The following is a 20,062-nucleotide window of genomic DNA, read 5'->3' on the forward strand; positions in this document are numbered from 1 at the left end:
TTTTTAACATGTAAACTATAATTTTAATGTTAATTATTGGTTTTGAACTTATGTTAAAAATTGTTATGACTGATTTTATACATAAATATGTATCTTCTACATTTATTCTCTCCACATACATACATAAATTCAACTTTAAAAATTAAATTAAGAAAATATTAAAATTCTCAATTTCGAGTATACTTAAGTATAAAATTTGAATAATTGAAACAATTACCGATTTTACGATATTTGATTGTCATTCCTATTTTTCAAAACTTATATCACATAATCGCATGAAGCCTCGTTTTACGATGTTTAGAATAAAAATATTTATTTAAAATATGAATGTTTATTTGAAATAAAAAATAAATTTTTTTGGAAGTTTCCCTTTTTCGTTGTTAACTCAATTCGAAAATTTTCAAAGAAGTTAGTTCTAAAAATTAGTTTTAGAAATTCTTTTAATTAAAATATTCATACACTACAACCTACACACAAATAAAAAATCAGCTAAGTCCAAAACTTTTTGTCATAAGTTAGACTATTAGTTATATTATACGAAAAACAAATGTACTTTATATATGAATAATTCGTAAGAAAATTTAAAAATAATAATAAAAACCTGTAAATTATTCTGTCTTCAACCTATTTAAAGTTCTTACTATTACACAAATATATGCTATATTTTTAATACTTGTTGAGAGAATTTATAATAACGTTGTGGTCACGTAAAAGTTTTACTACTCTTTCGATAATAAGGAATATTTTTAATTTTATTACTTGTAAACTTTTTTAAGAAATTTGGCAAAGACAGCCAAATTTTAAATTGTTGATAACTTTTATGTCAATAGCGCTTCTAGCCAGACTGCACCAGTCTTATATCTTCCAACATCTAACCGCATATCGGAATTTCAAATTAAAATGTGCCACAAGTTTTATTTAAAGTGTTTATGAAAATTCTATAAGATTTTTCCGACATACTAGAAGTTGTTAAAATAACTCAAATATCAAATATTTCATGATAATAATAGTATAAAAATATTTATGATATAGAAATTGTAATAAGTTGAATATTTAAATTATTTAAATTATTAAAATTAATAAATAAACAAAATGAATTTTTAATAAAATTCCATTTTTGAAAAGACCTTAATATGAATCTCTTGAATGTGATTTTCAATAGAATATTTTAATGTTATTACACAAACTATAATGAAAGATGGGTTTTCTTTAAATCAGAAATTCATACATTGGTCTTTGGCAAACAAAAAAGGGTCTGTTCAGATTAAAATTACATGTTGTTATTATTTGTAGTTAACAAGAAATTATGCGGCTAAAAACTTACATATTTTCATATTTTATGCGACTTTTTTCATTATTTAGATTAACAGATTTAAAAATATTTTAAAAAGGGCTATTAGCCGTTATTCCGAATTATTTTCAACTTGTAATTTATAAATTGAAATTCTTTCAATTGAAAATTTCTGAACATACCCATTTTATACAATAATTTTTTATTATTATTTTCTATGTATTTTTGAAATATTTAAAAACTAATCTATGTATTTTACCTTTAATAATTATATTATTTAGATTGTAATAAATATTAAAATAAAAATAAATGAATTCTAAGTAATTATTGTAGAAAGTTTCTAAATTAAATTATTATAAATTTGAACAATTGATAATTATTATATTGAATAAAAATCTCCATAATTGCGATATATAATCGAGTATGATAAGAAGAAGGGTGCTGCAAAAAAAGGGTGCATTATAAATTTAATTTTTTATTTTTTTTATTATATTTATTTAAATATACATATAAAAATATTATGTTTCATTTAAATGTTTAATAAATTATATTGCGAATTATAATACAACTATGCATATGAAACGAAAAAGTTTATTGAAATTTATTGCTTGAAATGAAATTTGAAAATGTTTAGAAAATTTTTGTTTTTTTTTTGTTTTAGGAAATTTAAAATTATTTAAAAGAAATTTTTATACAGATATTAAGTCATATATTTCGTTATTTATTTATTTAGACATAAGATATTGAAAAAAAAAGAATACTTAAAACAAAACTTATTTGTAAAACTAAATGATTTACAGCTAAACAAAATAATTGTAATAAAAATAACCTATAGAAACTCAAAGTGGTTGTTCGTTTGATTTGGAAATAAGGAAATCGTGTAAAAACATCGCTTGGAAAATCCGAGTATAAATATTACAAAACAGAGTTATGTCACATTGCGTTCCTTACAAAAATACCATATTATGTTAAAAATAATGTAATGTTTGAAAATTTGTTCTTAGAACCAGAACTTATATGATTACACTGTTACCAAACGTTGACTGAAAAAAGTATTTGTTATTAATGTTTTGAAGTATCCTACTCTGTTGGCTAATATGTTCTGCTAACATGTAACGCAGCAAAACTTTTTCTATTTAAATTGGCAAAAAAAACTAATACTTTACATATTTTTTAAATAAAACGTTCTCCACCACATTAGGACCTTATCCGAAGTATTTTTTATTTCATTCTATATTAAATAAAAAATAATATTTTAATAAAAAATTTTAATTTTTGATCAATCAGTTGCCAAAATTGAAATACTGAAGTACAGACGAGACTATATTTACTTTGACAACCTAAAGTTGCGTTAATTAAGTATCCCATCGATGTTAACGCAAAATAAACTACTTTCTTTCTTTTATGAATTTTTATTTATTTAATTTAATTTAAATATTACAATTTAAATACTTTATTTTTGTTTTTTTTTTTTTTTTCTTTTATTCAGTATTACTAAAACTTTTGTGTTTCTTTTTGTTTTTTATTTTCAATTACTATAATTCCTATTTTATTTATTGTACATTGAATAGAATATTCATTGCAACAATTTTCAATATACTTTTAACTAAACATTAATTTATATGTTGTCAATATAGCAAAATTCCTAGTAATTATCAAGCAAATATGATAAATAACAAATGAAAGTAAAAAAGCACAAAAATATTTTTAAAAATTAAAAAACTGGCTTAAAAAATATCCCTGAATTATGTTATAATCATTCTTACTTGTATATAAGTACATTTAACACCTTTCTAACTCAGTTAAATATTTTTTTTTTGAATTTACATAAAATTTTTCTATTGATTTTATGATGAAATTTAGTAATAACCAAATTTATACTTTTCTAATATTGCTGCAATGAAATATTCAATTCAATGAACTAAAAATCAATTTATCTTTGCTTATTTTTGTCTTCTATTTTGTTTATTGGATATTTTATATTGCTAAAACTAATTATATAATTATTGTATTTTTTTATTCTTTAATTCTAAATATTACAAATATAAATATAAAAAAATTACAAAACATAACAAAAAAATTTTTTTAACAATAACATCCAATAAATTAATAAATAAATAAATATTTAAAGTGACAAACATTAATAATTATAAATAGAAAATTTCAAATAAATAAATAAATATTATTATAAATATTTTTCATTTCAGTTTTGTTTCTCATTGTAAATTTAAAAAAAAATTATGAAAAAATTAACAAATCTCATTACAAAATTTAATTTGATTTCAATTGAAATACTATAATAATAGATAAATTCTATTGAGAATGCATGCAACCGATACACAATATCGATTCCATTCAATTTTCTTGTTTGATTTTCAAAAATTATTTAATCCGTTTTTGAAAATATTAAAACATTAGACATAAATTCGAAAAGTTTAGGATAATTTTTTAAAAAAATTATTGCACAGACAAGAAATCTTAGTTTTCCAATTCCAGTTTCTATTCGAATATAGAATATAGAATTATTAATTATAGAAAAATTGTGAATATAGAATATTTAAGAAAAAATCAAATTAAAATTATTTTAAATTATTAATTGCATTTCAATTGAGATAAGTGTACATAATATCGATTTATTAAAAATTATGAAAACAACAAATAATAATTTGATTTCTATAAATAAATTTTTTAGTACCATTTTCTTTATAACAAGTAAATTTCATTCTTAAACTATTTTGATATTTTCTTTTACATTTTAATTTTGATTTTTTTGTATTTTATTTTAATAATTTTATTGTGAATTTCAATATTTTCTTTTTCAATAATTTTTCATTTGAATTTAGATATGAATTTTGCTTATAAACCTATTTTAATTAAAACTAGAAGTAATAAATATATTGATCAAAAATATTAAAATTTCAAAAATTTTTTTCTTTAATACAAATAGAGTATAGTAATATTTTATATTTTCTGGAAATTTAAATTCTAATTCTATTAATTTTCTTTAATTTCATGAAATTTATATAAATAGAATAAAAATAATAATATGAATTTTCAATTATTATTACTAACTATGACTATTTCTTTTACATTATTTCATTATATTATATTAAATACATATATATATATATATAAATTAATTATTTTTAAATTAAAAATAAATATGAAATTAAGGGTTTTAAATTAATAATAAGTATAAATATAATTATAAAGTTGATGAAAATATCTTGTACATTTTATTCCAATATATTGTGTAAATATTTCTTTAGTATTTAAATTGGAGAAAAATTATCAGAGCCATTATATGAACCAATTTATGTTGTAAATAAAGTTTTCAATTTGCACGAACACAATAAAAACCCTTAACGCATCCATTAAAAATTTTGACAGATCTAGGATTAACATGTGATAATTTGAGACACACTTTCGTGGCAACTATATTTGCCCGTCCAATAATTATATATTATTATGTATAGTTAATTTAAAATATTGACATTCAATACGCTTATATAACTTTATTTAGCATAATAAATCATAATCGTAGTTCGAGAATTTTCTTGTAGCTTGAAAATATATTAGCAATAAATTATACATTTTCCCATAACATAAAATTTTTGAAATATATGCTTTTGACATAAAATTGAATTATAAATTGTTAGAAAATTTTACATACCAAATTACTAAATAATTTAGTAATTTGCATTAATTGATTGAATTGTGCAGAAATAGACTCAAGTATTAAAGTGTTTCAAGTTTTAATTTATAACACGTATTGTGAATATTTATAAAGCGTATTGTGAATATTAATAATAAAGGCGACAATAAAAATGCGTTTAAGAATTTTAGTTAAGCGCAACTAGAAAAATCTAAGATTATAAACGTAATACTTTTATAGAATAAAGAATAAAAAATTTCCAACTTATCAAAAAAAAAACTTTTTTTAAACTTAATATTTTGTTTTTTCTTAGAAACTACAAGTCTTTATCTAAAGCCCTTAAAATAATAATTTTCGTGGGCACGAACAGATAATTACTAAATTTTAATGACAATAATATTTCTCATCCTTAAAGTTACTACCAAAATTAATAAATTAACATAATATTACATATAAATATCTATATATATATATATATATATATACATACATATATATGTAGAAATTCACAGGTAACGATAAAAATAAAGCAGGTAAGTTTGAATATGAAAGAAATTAGAAAATAAATTTCATTCTATAAAAATTTAATAAAAAAAATGAGGTATAAATACAAAATTATTTGTGCATTTTAATTTAGAAAGCAATGCACATTTTAATAAAGCAAAAATAAAATTTCATTTGTGAAAATTGCATTTCACAAGCTTTCATATTATAATTCACGAACGAATTCTTTTACTTTTTGGCACTGTATTCATTCCATTCATCGAATTGACTGGCCTTGTCATTGTACCAACCATATTTGTGGTCAATACACGTGGTAATGTTGCTATTATATGTGGATTTGTATAAGCAACAGCTCTTTCTTTTTTAAGTTTAGAAAATGGTTTTAACCTCAATGTTAGGAACACAGAAACTATACAAGAAACTAAAAGGATTGCTAACAATATTATTATAAGTAAGGCAAATCCAGGTGTTGTCATACAAACTAAACCCTCTTCTTTTCCAGTAAAGACCATTGTTTGAGGTTGTGCTATTGTAGCATTTGGTTTTTCATCAATTGCAAACGTTAAATCACCAGATGATACGACACGAATAGATCGATTTATGCCAACATCTTTTTCAGGTTTCTCTAAAGCTCTTGTACGTCTACCCCGTCGTTCATCACGTCTTGAATCATCGTTACGACGTTTATTTAATGTATGCAAATATGATTCCATTGGTGATGATGGGATATATTGTGATTCAGGGCCAGCTTGTAAATGATGAACATCTTGAAGATTTGGATCAGAGCACTGTTCTGGACATTGGTAACGGCATATTTGAATTGTGCATTGGAAGTGAACTTCCATAGAATCGGGAAATTTAAATGCTTGGAAATGTGCATAGGAAAGAACTGATGCACTGGCACCGAAATTCTTTATTTTTGTAAATCTTGACATTATTTTTGGCCTTGTAACGCAGCCTCTCTGATCAACTAATTGAATTGGTGCTCGTTTACCATCATGTGCCACACAATTTCTTACTAACATATCAAATTTAGAATCGTCATCTTTAATTGCTAATACCATAGTCATAGTTTGACCGATTTTAACCAAACCAGATACTTCAGAAGCCCATGGACCTTTGCCAACTTGAATTTGCATCCAACAACCGACATTATCACCAGCGAAATCAGCTCTTACCACATCCAACATATCTACAGGGAATGGTCTAAATGTCACACTTTTTTCATATTGATCGTGCCAAGTACATCTGAGCTTTCTTGCTTGATCCCATACTTCTTGCACTTGTGGATCATATTGTATAACAATAATGTTTTCAAAATATGTTCCAGAACCAGACTCAGAGCCATAGCCATATAGGCCATTTTCTGTATTGCCTGATGTGCCGCATGCATGCAATCCAATATCAAAAGTAGCGGAATTTCGACCAACACCAGCTGGTAAGTGAACACAATTTGGATTACTATAATGTCCTTTAGAGAATACTATGCCATAGAAAGGTTTATCAAACTGTAAAAATACTTTCATTCCATTTTTTTCACATTTAACGTCAAGTGAAACAATTTTTGGCATGTCTTGCATTGGTGATGCCCAAATTTCATTTGTTGATGCAGCTGCTGTGCTAAGATCTGGAAGTTTTGGTGGTGGCGGTGGTTGATGTACTGGCTGATGAGGTGGTGGTCCTTGATGATGTTGTGGTCCTCCATGTGACGGATGTGGTTTTTGCAAATGCATTGGTGGAGGAGGCGGTGGTCCATGATACGCCATATGAGCTGGAGAAGGTGGCGGTGGTCCAAATGGTTGCCCTAAAAGTTGAACATTTTGTCCATGATTAACAACTGAAGAAGAAAAAGTATTATAACTGTAAATGATACGATTACGAAAGTAAATATATTTTACCTCTTGCAGGACCCGGTCCATGTGGATAAGTTAATACTTTATGTGTGTCTTGATCATTAGATTCTAAGGCAACTTGATCTGATTCATTTTCATCATGATTTTGTTCTTCAGCTGCAATTGCCTTAATAACTTCCACATCTTCACAAACAATTGACTGAAAAGAGAAAGGGAATAACATTTTAATATATTGAATAAGTGAAGGTTAGTTGATTTTAATAGCATGACTTGACGCATTTTAACACTTAAGGTAGCAAAATTCGAATTGAACGAATTGTTGGTAAATTGAAGTGTGTGAATTTCATCTGTTGAAAATATCAAAAATGGACGCAATAAATCCACAATTATTCCGTACTTAGTTTTTTTTTATATTAATTTTGCACTAACCTTCATTAATAATAACCTTATCTCACATTAATAGAAATCAAATTGAAAAAAATTTCTTCTTTTATTTGTATCTCATCAATTAATAAAAATAATGTTGGAAAAATTTAAACCAGAAATGCAACAATAGCTAAAAAATTTATAACATTTTGAAATTACAATTCTGAGAATAAAAGTTTTCCTTAATAATGTTAAAATTTTTCATAACATATAAAAAAGAAAAAAATAAAGTTTTCCCAACAAAACAAGCCAAGGAAAGCTATGAAAGTTTTCCTTCTGCAAAAATATAAAAAAAAAATCTGAATCCAAAAAAAGATGAACACATAAAATAAGAAGAAGAAAAAGTGGAAAAATATTAATTCCGGGAACTAATAATTTCCTTTTCACCGTCATACAAACCCAATATCACAATTGCACTAACACAGACGTAAATCATTTATTAAAAAATTCAGATGATTTTTCTTTTTTGTTGTAACATTTTTAATCATCACCACAATACATTATCGTCATTTTCATAATCATAAACCTAATAATAGAAATCATAAATTAAAATAGGAAAAACCACTTTTTCTATCACACGACCAACTTTATTTAAAGTGGCAATATGCAGAAAATAAAAAAATGCAATGAAATCATTACTTACAACAAAAAAATGTTCTGAACTACATTAATGCAACAACAACAACATACTTGAATGATTTTAAAGTGGTTCACAAGTTGAGACTAAAACAAAATTAAAAAATAATTGCGTTAAGAAAAAGAGACAATTTAATTCTCTTTTTTTAAAATTTTCATCTCATGTTTTAATTTCTCTTACAAATTTATACATTAAATAGGTATGTAGCATAATTTTTTAAAATCTTTGATTCAGATCTCAAATCTTTTTCTGAATGCGGGCCGTTAATTCTGACCGAAAATAATCAAACAAAAAACTAGATATTGAACCAAAAAATTTTCCCATTTGGACTTTTTTAAAGACATAAGATCTCGCGACAAATTCTGAAAATACTTTCAATAACAGGTAAAGGCAAATGTTTTAACTGAAAGAGAAAATAATAAAAAATCCAGGTTTGATCTCCACAATTCGTGTTATTAAAGAGGATAACAAAAACGTTTACTCAATTCATCATATTTATCCGCTAATTTTAATATAAATGAAGAGATATTAACTTTAAAATAAGGTCTAAATGATTAAAATACAACTTCAAATTGAATTTTATTGTATTTAAAAAGCTGATCGTTCTTGATATTAACCAATGTTTTCTTACTGAACGGAAACGTTTACGTTAACAAATTATCTTATTATTTTAAGGCAATTATTTTATTTTCAAAATACTCGAACTAATCAGAAAAGGTTGCATACCGCTTTGTGAATATCTTTAAAAATTTTTTTCTCTTCATAATTTAATTTACAAGCTTTACATTGTTGCTACTTAAGAGAAAAAAATTTCTAATCTTCATTTTTTCTTTGGTGTGTAAATGACACAACACCAACTTGCTGTTCTCGCTGGAATTATTTTTGTTTTTCTTCAAAAAAGTTTTAGCATTAAAAAATAGCGGTGGATAAAAAATAAAAATTAGCAAATTTTGCTTTTCTAATGAGATTTTCGTTCATACGGATATTCAGTTTAATCTACATAAAAACATTAATAATTTTTTAGTTGCAGACAAACAGGCGCCTCGCCACACAAATATGTTTTACCATACATTAAGTTTTGTTATAAAAACGATTGCATAAAATTAAATGGCCTCAAAGTATTATGGAAAATATCAGAGTATTTGTGCTTTTGTAGGATAAATTTTTGGAAGTAACAGAAATATTAACAAACCGCCACAAAGGAAAATTTAATTTTCTTTTCAAAAAGAACCCGTGTAACACCTCTCATATTTATGGAAATTTTAAAATTAGTTATCGAATAAATATTTTTCTCTACCATTTCATGACGTTTACTTCCATTTTTTTGCATTTCATTAATTGCAGTAATGCCCACATCATATTGCAATCGAGACACAGAAAAAATTTAATTTGCATGTTATGAAGCGACGTAAATACTTATTCAAATTTTTCAACTAACACAATATCCATTTAAAATTAAATCATGAGAGCAGAATACATGAAATAGAATTTACAAAAAATAATGTGAAATTTATTGACAATACATAGCCCATTTAGCCTAATATTTTAATGATCTGGAAATAAGATTTATAGGATAAATAAGTTCAACACACAAATTACATAGAACACACATCCACACATATACATAATTGGTACAAAAAGTGTGAATTCTCATGTATTTTTTAATTAAAAATTTTATTTTCGCAATTGTTTTGCAAGCAAAAAAATTTATCCGAATGAATTATGAATTCAAATTTATAATGCCGCAACTTTTTCTTATACATTTTTTCATTTCTTTTTGAAATCATTGATTTTCTTATATGTAGCTTTATAAAAAAATTAATTGTTACAATTTAAATAGGTTATAAAATGCTCATATTTACTTTTTTTGTAAAGTTGCAAAGAGAAAATGTTCATATGTAATTCCTTTTTAATAGCATCTACTTATAACAAAATTAAAATAAAATAAATTGTTTAATTTTCCATAAAAAATATTTTTATGGCTGTAAAGATATTAATGACAGTATTAATTTTAAAATACAAATAACTATTAAATTAAAATAGGTTTTAAAATGTTTTTGAATGAAAACAATTATAAACGAGCACAATTTTTTGCGAAAAGGAAATGTGAAATCCAGTAATTACTCGTACCATCACAATTTCAGTAACACTCAATTTAGCCAAGAACCTTATTAATTCAGCTTGCGTTAAACTTAAACATCGTAAACGAACTAGTTTTTGAAGTGTCGTAAAATTGAATTGGAAGGTATAAGTTTTACTGGAATAAGCTGCCAATGATCGGTTTTCGAAAACATCCAACTGATTTAAATTAAATTAAATTTAAAACTACACTAAGTATATGAAAGTTAAAAGTCCACACCATATACATACTTCTGAAATTCATGATCTTCGAATTATTGTGAAATTATTGTGAATTATTTCAAATTACGAAAACTAGAAAAACGAAGAACTATTTGTATCGGTATTGGCAACTTTTCTTAGTTTCACCCTGAAAATAAGAAAATATTGTGATTTAATTTATTGAATTACATTTTTATGAGCGCTTGACTACTTATTCCGACTTTCAGCTACAAAAACTTGGTAAATATGTGTCATTTTTTTAAATTTGCATTACAGCTCTACCAGTGCCAAGTTTTAAAAATGAAATTTTATTAAAAAATTGCCATTAAAATATTTTTTCGATGAATAAAATTATTTCTCCTCGTATTACACGTAAACCATGCATGTATACATGTTGTAGATTTTATTGATTAATCTTTACACAAATTACACAAAAATTTTCAATGCTTGATAAAACATTTAACACTTTTATGACCTTTAAAACTTAAATTGCTTGCATTAAGAAGAACAACCATCCTTAGATTCGCTAAAACTTTTCTCAAATTTTTTTCTTGATTTTGATTAATCTCTTTAATTAATCATAAAAATTTTTAACATCATATTAATAATGACATGTCATGTAGATGTGCTGTGCATAATATGACAACATAGAAATTTTAAAATATTGTTGATCGCTTCCATATGGGAAAGTTGTACATAGTTGAAATTGTTAGTTGTGTCCAGTTCTTTTAAATTTTTCTTGATTTTTTATGTATTAAATAAATTACACATATTAATATTATTTAAAATATTTCTAACATGACTAAAATTATTTGAAATTACATGTAATTTTCAAAATAATGGGAGGTTTTTTATTAGTACTTAATTTGAGGATTTTATTTCGTCCAATTTTTAACGAGGTGAATAATGAGGCAACAAAAGACATTTTAATTCGACTTTATTTTGAAGTTTGAATTTAGGTAGAAAAAATTTTAAAGTAAACTCAGTTCAAAAAATGGTTAGTGAAGTAGAACATTTCCTTTCAATACTTCAAGGATCTGAGCATAAATAAGTAGACCTGTTAAAATATTATATATTGTGATTTAACCGTCTTTTTTTACTTTTTTTGGGAATTATGAAAGTTTACAGTTTCGAAGAAAAATATTGCTGCAAATTGAAATTTTGTCAGTTTTGACTTATTAGTTAGGAACGTAACAAATAGGAGGAGAAGGTAAGCAACACACGTATTCAATTATATTGTATATTATAATAAATTTCCTCTAAATTTATGCAAAATACATAATAGAAAGTTATTTCAACAGGTCATTTCATTTATCTAAAAATAAACTTATAAAGTTCCTAGCTTATGGCCTCAAATTGATAGAAGGAAAAGTGCTATTTCACAAACGTTAGTTTCATTGACTATGTTTTTCTTAATAAGAAACATTAAAACTCTTCTGCATGCAATTTTTATTTGTAGGTGCACCAATGCATATTTTTCATTTGCCGAAATTTTTCTTTTAGTTGTTAGCGAAGAAATTTTCAAAATGATTTTCTTTTCTTTCTATTTTGGTAATTTTGTTTTTCATCTTACTTTTTTGCACATGTCCCTTTCAAAAACATTCAAAATTTTCTTTTCATTTAATTCACCTGTAAATCTTTACTTTTTACCGATTATTTTTATTAACATTCTTTTCTTCACAACTTTTAAATATTGTACATGAATTTTATATAAAATAAGAATTTTGTAGACACGTTAAAAAGGTACAATGCAATTTCACCGGCTAATTAAAAACTGAGTCAAATTTTTGTCCTAAAAACGACATGTACATAATTAGAGGACCCATAAACAAGTTTTAAGAAGAAGAGAAATTCCTGATAATTTTGAAAATTAAAAAAAAGACCAAACAAGAATTAGACCTCACTTTAATTATCATTTTTGCTTTAGTTTCTGTGACTGTGTGTTGTGCGTATATTGAGCAATGTATTTCAGTTTAATATCATTTTGCACCTTTCGATTATATTAATTTAAATTAAAATTTTTGACCCAATTTATTTTTTTTTTGTTTCGCTTTTTTCATTGATTTTATTTTTTTTTTCTTTTACTTTTTATTTAATGAAAAATTTACAATCAAAACGGATAATATGTGACCTCATTTCATTGAGGAAAAACATGAAAACAAGAATTAACTTAACATTACCGCCGCACCGCATACTGACGTCTTTATATACCATTTTCTGTGTTGAGTTTTTGTTTTTTCTTCTTTCTATTTTCTTTTGCAAGAAAAGAGAAAAATCAAACAAACATGGAGACAAAAAATGCCGCGTTCATCCTGTTTCTTTCATTTTCATTCAAAACTTGATTTAAATATATGTATATATGTATAAGTATACGCAATTGTACGCATTGTAATGCAACTTCCATTATTGTCGGCGATATGACATTGTAATACAAGTTTATAAATTTTGTTATATTCGAAAAGAGAGAATATCAATTGTGGATCACAATTCCTTTAAGACATTTATTGAACTTCTTTGATGAAAGACAAGTACAAAATGGAAATTTTTCTTTTAGTTTCATAAATCAGATATTTTTTTTCTTTTTCTTTCTCTCTCTCTTCCTAAAATGGTTAATCGTTACATACCTCCTTTAATAAGTAACTGATTATATTGATTACCAATTGCTTTGGAAAATAATGTAAACACAAGAAAAAAAACTCAAGAGGTCCAACTTAAAATATTCAAGGAAGAGTTTCTTTAATGAATTAAGAAAAAAAATTCATTGAAAATCATTAAAAGAACAAAAATCACAATTAAATTTATTAATTTTTTTATATATTAAAAGAAAAAATGTAAGAAATCTACTCTCTAAACCAAATTCGACTAGAATGCGGAGTTAAATCCTAGTTAAGCTTTTTTTACTAGGAATTTTATTTACGATAGCTAGTACTTCACTTGTTGTACCTAGATTGCGAAAAAAAAGAGTACGAAATAACTGAAAATCTAGTTAAATTTTTTTAATCCATTCATAATACCTGAGATTCTAGTTGAAAAGCTGGAAATCCAAGTAATTTAGTTTCACCAGAACTCAACTAGAATTTAGTATTACTAGAATTCAACTAGAATTCCAGTAGAACTTTTAATACAAAAATATACAAATTGTTGTATTCTAGTTGTCTTCTCTTTTAGTTCTCTATAAGTTCTCAGAAAGAGAGAATTTTTTGTTAGAGTTACAGAAAACATTTCGCGTTTTCTTTTTCGAATAAAATTTCTCATAATTGATCAGTCGTAATAATATTATCATTTGATTGAGGTTGTACCATAAGTAAAAAGTATTTTAGCATAATAATAAAAAAAATATTATAAAAAGCACTATAAATGATAAATTTTAGTAATTATTTAAAAAAAAAATATGTGATATATGTAAATGGATTGGATGAAGAATCTGCAATGTTATTAAAAGGTAAGTTAATCTTCTATATATTTTCCAATTTTCTAAAGAAAGAACATTTTATTGCCACATTTTATTATTTTATTAAAAGTTGTGAAATAAACTAAATATGAAAACAACAACATGAATATACAACAACAACTAACACTTAGCAGCTAGGCTTCAAGTGTTCGTAACCAGATTTTCATCTGCTGTAAATGTTTTTCTAGTTAGTGTAGCTGTTTACCTAGTTTATTCAACGAGAAAAACATTTTTCACAACCGCTAATCTAGTAGCAGACAATGAGAGGAATTTTAAAGAAAACAAATTAATGTAAGTTCACACCAAATTTTCATGATAAAATTTTAACAAGTTTTTTCCATTTTATATTTTGATACAGATTTGAAAACTTGAACCTAAATAAATAAAAAAAAGATTTGAAGTTACGGACAGAACTCGGGATCAAAGAATGCAGTTTATGGTCACGAAAACAACGTTAGATTTATATCCTCATTTTGGATCTTTATAAATAAATAAATAATATAGAAATAAAATTTTTGAGTATTAAAAAATATTTTAAAATAGTAGAAATTTTTTCTAAAAATCAGTTTTTTTTTCAGGAACTACTTTCCAGCTGTAATGACCACATTTCAAAGTAAAAATACTAGGCATGCCTAAATAAAATCGAGTTGTACTAGCTAACTACATCTAGCAATCTTGCACGGGAATCCCAGTTGCAAGAGCTGTAAATTCTAGTTGAATACCGCGCTAGATTCTAGTTATACCACAATATTTCAACTAGTTGTAACGATAAATTTCTAGTACTCAAATCTAGTTTTTCCTAGTTTGACGAACTGGTTTTTTCAAGTTGTTTTGACTAGAATAAACGTCTACCGCAATGGTTATTCTAGTAAAAAATTCTCCTAGTAATAATACCTAGACTATCTAGTAAAGCTAACTGGGATATGACTAGAAACTCTAGTAAAGAAATTTTACTAGAATCTAGTTACGTTTTTCTAACTAGATTGACAACTAGAGTCCTAGTGACTCCAATCTAGTGACTCAATCTAGTTATGACTACCCGTTTTCTAGTCGATTTTGGTTTAGAGAGTATGTACGTAATTGCAGCCACAGAACTCAGTATGACATATTGTGAAATTTGGATTTCAGAGCGTCTTATAAAAACAAAAACGTGGAACATTTTTCTTAATTTGTGAATGGAATATAAGCTGATGATTTCTATAAGAAAACTTTACAACATTCCAAAACTCAAATTAGTAAGACTAATGCAAACTAAAACCATTTTGAACATTCGATGCATAAGGTATAAATTTTTATGCTAACAGTCATTACAAATGCATTTTTTATCAGTGCTGGGATATGTAAGTAGTTATTTAACATTAATATAGGGAACTAGTTCTTAACTAACTTCATTCTGAAAACCACGAATTAAAACAATTTCTGTCTATTTATTTTATTAAATTAAACGTTGATTAAATGAGTTAGTTTTACAAATTTTAAATTGATATGCTTGAACACTCATAAAATAAATACAAAAATAATGAATTTTTCTTCTTATAGATTGTAAGAGAAAGTCTTGAAAAATTGTCGAAGAACTTTTTTAAGGAAAATCTGCGAAAAGAGAATATTATCCGAAGAAAAAAGTGGGAGAATTCGAATTGATTACAGTAGCAGCTACTTACAAAATTCAAATTTTTCGAACATTTTGTATTTGCATTAACAATTCAACAATTTGTATGATTATTAGTTTGTTGCAGAATATCGAACTTAGTTTGAGTTATCTAAGGGCTCAGGCAGATGTGCATTTTCTAGTTTTGCAACTCTTTGATTGCCTATTTGTTTTCTTTGGAATTGCATGATCGCATGCCTGCCTGAGCACTTACTAAACCAACAAACCTAAGCAGTTTGATTGCTCTGATTCATAAGATATTCATTTATTAGAATTTTGCATATTTAATTCTTTGAAAAAGAAATGAAAATTACATGAAGTTCATGAAAAATTGGTTGAATTAAAATAAAAATTATATTTCCTATATTTAATTTTTATATTTTTACACACTGAATATACGCGTATTGCAATAAACCGTTATCAGAAACTAATTAAATTTTACCATAAACTGTTTTTATTGCTCATAATTGATAGTTTCTTTTTCATTTCATTTTATAAAAATTCGATATTATCCATCTTTCTTTTGCCTATTTCATTAACATTTCCCAAGTATTAGTTCAAAAGGTATACGAGTACAATACTTTTATTTTCGTTTCATACTTCACTAAACTTATAACATGAACATGCGAACAAATTAATGACCAAGAACCCGTAACTATTATAAATTAAATTTAAACCATATAAAAATACACATACACATACTTATACTTTATTACTAACCAAATTAAATTGCAATCAGATAAAATTACCATCAATAGAGTTTTGCATATTAGTGTGTTTGTGTGTATATGTAGATAAGCAATAAAGGCATAATACGCGCACAGTAAATTTTTTTGTTGTTCTACACTGCATTTTCTTTAATACGAGCGCACAACAAGCAAAACTGTTTTCAAAATAAACCAAACGGTATTTTTCAATATCCAGGAAAAATTTTCATTCTTTTAATTTTCTAAGAAAATTTTCTCTTATTGTACAAAGGAGTGAGAGTTTTGATTCGCTCTAAACGAAGAAAACTACTATTAGGAAAGTTTAAAAGCAAAAAAAAGAAAATAAAACAAAAAACCGAAAAGAAAATTTTATCACCAAAATAAGCAATCGACGGCGACGAGGATAAAGATAGTAAAGACGGCGGCGCGGCTTTAAAACTCACTTAGGCCATATGCTGAAAATGCTTATGTACATACGTGTGTGGATTATGCTGAATTATGTTAAAATGAGCAGGGTCAGGGTGGGGTACTGGGTATAGAAATCAAACAATTTTTTTTCTCTGTGTTTCACGTTTTTTTTTCTTCTTTCGTTTTTTGCTAATTTTATTGTTATTTTCGTGTGTAAAGTATCACTTTTACCTTGTGGCATTTAATAATATTAACATTGTTTTTTTATGGTTGTTTTTATGTTTTTGTTTATTTTTGTATTTCACTTGTTACTAAAAATCGAAGAGAAAAGTTTACGAGACAGAAAAAATTGCGTTTCTGCATATTTCTACAACCTACATACATATAAATATATTCGTAAATGTGTATGTATATGTTCTCAACCAAGTAAATTAAAGCTAAATAATATTGAGCAGTTAATAAGTATTAAGCTGTAAGCAAATGGTTATGAATAGCGGCAAAATTTGTTTGGTAATAACAACCAATGCACCAAAACTAGAAATATTTTTACTTTGGTTAAAAAATTATTCAAAGGTATTATTGCTTTCCACAACATTACCATTTAAAATTTTTGAAATCTGCAGTGTGTGTGTGTAAACAAAAAAAATAAGAGAAAAAATTATAACGCTTTCAGGTTGCGCAGCTTTTCATCATTGCGTCTGCTTAAAAGGTTGTTTTGCTTGGAAATTGTTTGCTTTTTTCATTTTTTTTAGACATTGTGTTCACCTTTATACGCAAAAATCCCTGCCTGATTAATGCCTTAATTTATTTGATGATGGTAATTATTACATGAGCAGTAACGCTTATATATATAAACATATAAGAAGGTATTGGTAGTGATGTTATGCACTTATATATGACGAAGACCTTGCGTAAAGTGGGGGATAAAAGTTTGAAATTTATACTGTTTTGATATTTATAAATATCAAAATTATTTTATGTGTTTTTCTATAAATTTTTTATAGACCAATACATAAAATGAAAGTATTTTTTGTAAACTTAAATGAAAACAATAAAAAAAATTCAAATGTAACTTTATTCTATCCTCCTAAGATTTGAAGTTTTCGAATTGGAATGCTGAAATTATGTGAAATGAAACGTGAATTATTGAATTGCAATCATCTACCGTACTTTTTGACTAATATTCCTACTATATAAGAATTCGGATTCCGATCTGTTTTTCTCAAACAAAAATATCGAAAAAATCATATAAAATAAACTTGTTACAAAAACACAAAGAAATTATGATTAGAATAATAATCGATTTTATAAGTTTCTCTTTAATCGAAACACACATACCTATCAACTGGACGCAAATCAATTCCAATCTTCGGAATAATTTATTAAAAAACATGAAATACTTATTTAAATAAGGAACTAACAATCTTGTATAACTATTAAAGTTATGTACAACTATATATAACTGAAGTAGAAGATTGTTAAAAAGAAAAAAAAGCAAAAAACAAATTTCGATTAACAAAAATGAAACAAGTCTGATTTGTAATGGAAATCGATTGAATGAATCTGAAATTATGAGGAAAACAGAACTGTTTCTTAGTTTTCTTATTGTATTTTTCTGCTTCATTTTTTAATTTTAATGGTTCATTGACGGTAATTTAAAATGGAATCAGGATTAATTTTTTTTTCTCTTTACTTGTTAATGAAACTTGTTATGATTTTTAATGTTCCTGGTTTTTGCTTTTTTCAATTTTGTTTCAATTTCAGTTGCAGCAGCTTTTGATTTTCTATTAAATCTTATTGAAAGTATGCTTTTTGTTGTATTTTCCTCTTATATGAATTTTAAATTTATTTAAAAAGTTAGAAAGTTTTATGAGAAATATTTTCATCTTTGTAGACTGACCGGATGTAATATGCAATCTTTTAATATGTCTACAAAAAATTTTTTCTTTTATTTTTTATGAAATAGGAGACTTAATGGGATTTTTTATTATTAAAATGTTAAAAGGTCACTTTTTATTAATTATTGTTGAATTGCAATGTAAGAAACTCGAGGTTATACAAAATAATATCGCAAACTATTACTATAAATAAATTATTTGAATATTCAATGATGATGAATTGATATTTTTAAAATAGAAATATTTGTTCTTCCCATGTAGTTTTTAAGTGTAACTGCACAATTTTAATGAATGATTGCAATTTTTTGTTAATGCGCTTTCAACGCGGGGTATGCGCTTTCAATTATTTTATGGTGCGATTACTATTGGTATTGGCTGTAAGTAAAATGAAAATGTTTAACATATTAAGATTTTGCCCCCGTGAATGTTATAATCCAGTGTTATACCGCATTTACCTTTATTTATAAAGTGGAATTTTTATATAACGAACACCGAAAATTCCACGAGATTTGTTCGTATTGCTTAGTACACAGAGCATAAAAAAAGATGTTCGTTATATAAAGAGCTCACTGTGCTAATTTTTGTGTCTATTATTTACATATATATGAAATAAATGAACATAAAGAACTTACCTTAAAAATAAAAATACAACTAAAAATTATCCACGTACGCTTAAATGACATCTTCATTTTGATAATATGCTAGCCACCTGAAAGATATAAATTTATTATAAAAATTGTTTTTATTAGATGTGATAGTGTATTGAGCACTGTAATTCAAAATTATGTAAAAATTTTTTTTGTCAAAAATATGTGGTATTGTGAAAATAACTTTCAAAATTGTCATTAAATCTTTCTCTTCCGTGGCATAGACATAAGTACATATATCTGTCTTTCGTTATTTTAAACTCAATTTCTTTTGTGAAGTTTCTTGTATCAGATTAAGGGTTCAATTAGCTCCCTTGAATTATAACAGATAAATTTCTTATAAAAGAGGACGACCGAGTGATACAATATGATTTTTTAAAAACAAAAAAAATATTAAAATCGATTTTACTTTTCGAGACGTTCTTTTCATCCTTGGATTTGACATAAACTCAACGAATTTTGTACAATATTATATAAGACATTTTTTTAATGTATATTTGAGAAATTCGTCAAAGACAAGACGGAACGCTCGCGTTACGCTCATATACGCGTTGAGTGTTGAAGTTTTTCTTTCAATATAATAATTTTTTATTTTTT

The 20,062-nt window shown here is 25.3% G+C and overlaps 1 protein-coding gene across 1 annotated transcript; it reads right to left on the reverse strand.

Annotated features, from left to right (window-relative positions):
• Positions 1-5,662: 5,662 nt before the first annotated feature.
• LOC129605187 (uncharacterized) lies at positions 5,663-19,507 on the reverse strand. Its single transcript, XM_055514784.1, is given in 3 exon segments — positions 5,663-7,339; positions 7,341-7,502; positions 19,451-19,507. Coding segments are annotated over 3 exon segments (1,896 nt in total).
• Between the last annotated feature and the right edge of the window lie 555 nt (positions 19,508-20,062).

This window comes from Condylostylus longicornis, unplaced genomic scaffold (assembly GCF_029603195.1).
Source record: "Condylostylus longicornis isolate FDR11 unplaced genomic scaffold, ASM2960319v2 ptg000013l, whole genome shotgun sequence".
Lineage (NCBI taxonomy): Eukaryota > Metazoa > Arthropoda > Insecta > Diptera > Dolichopodidae > Condylostylus > Condylostylus longicornis.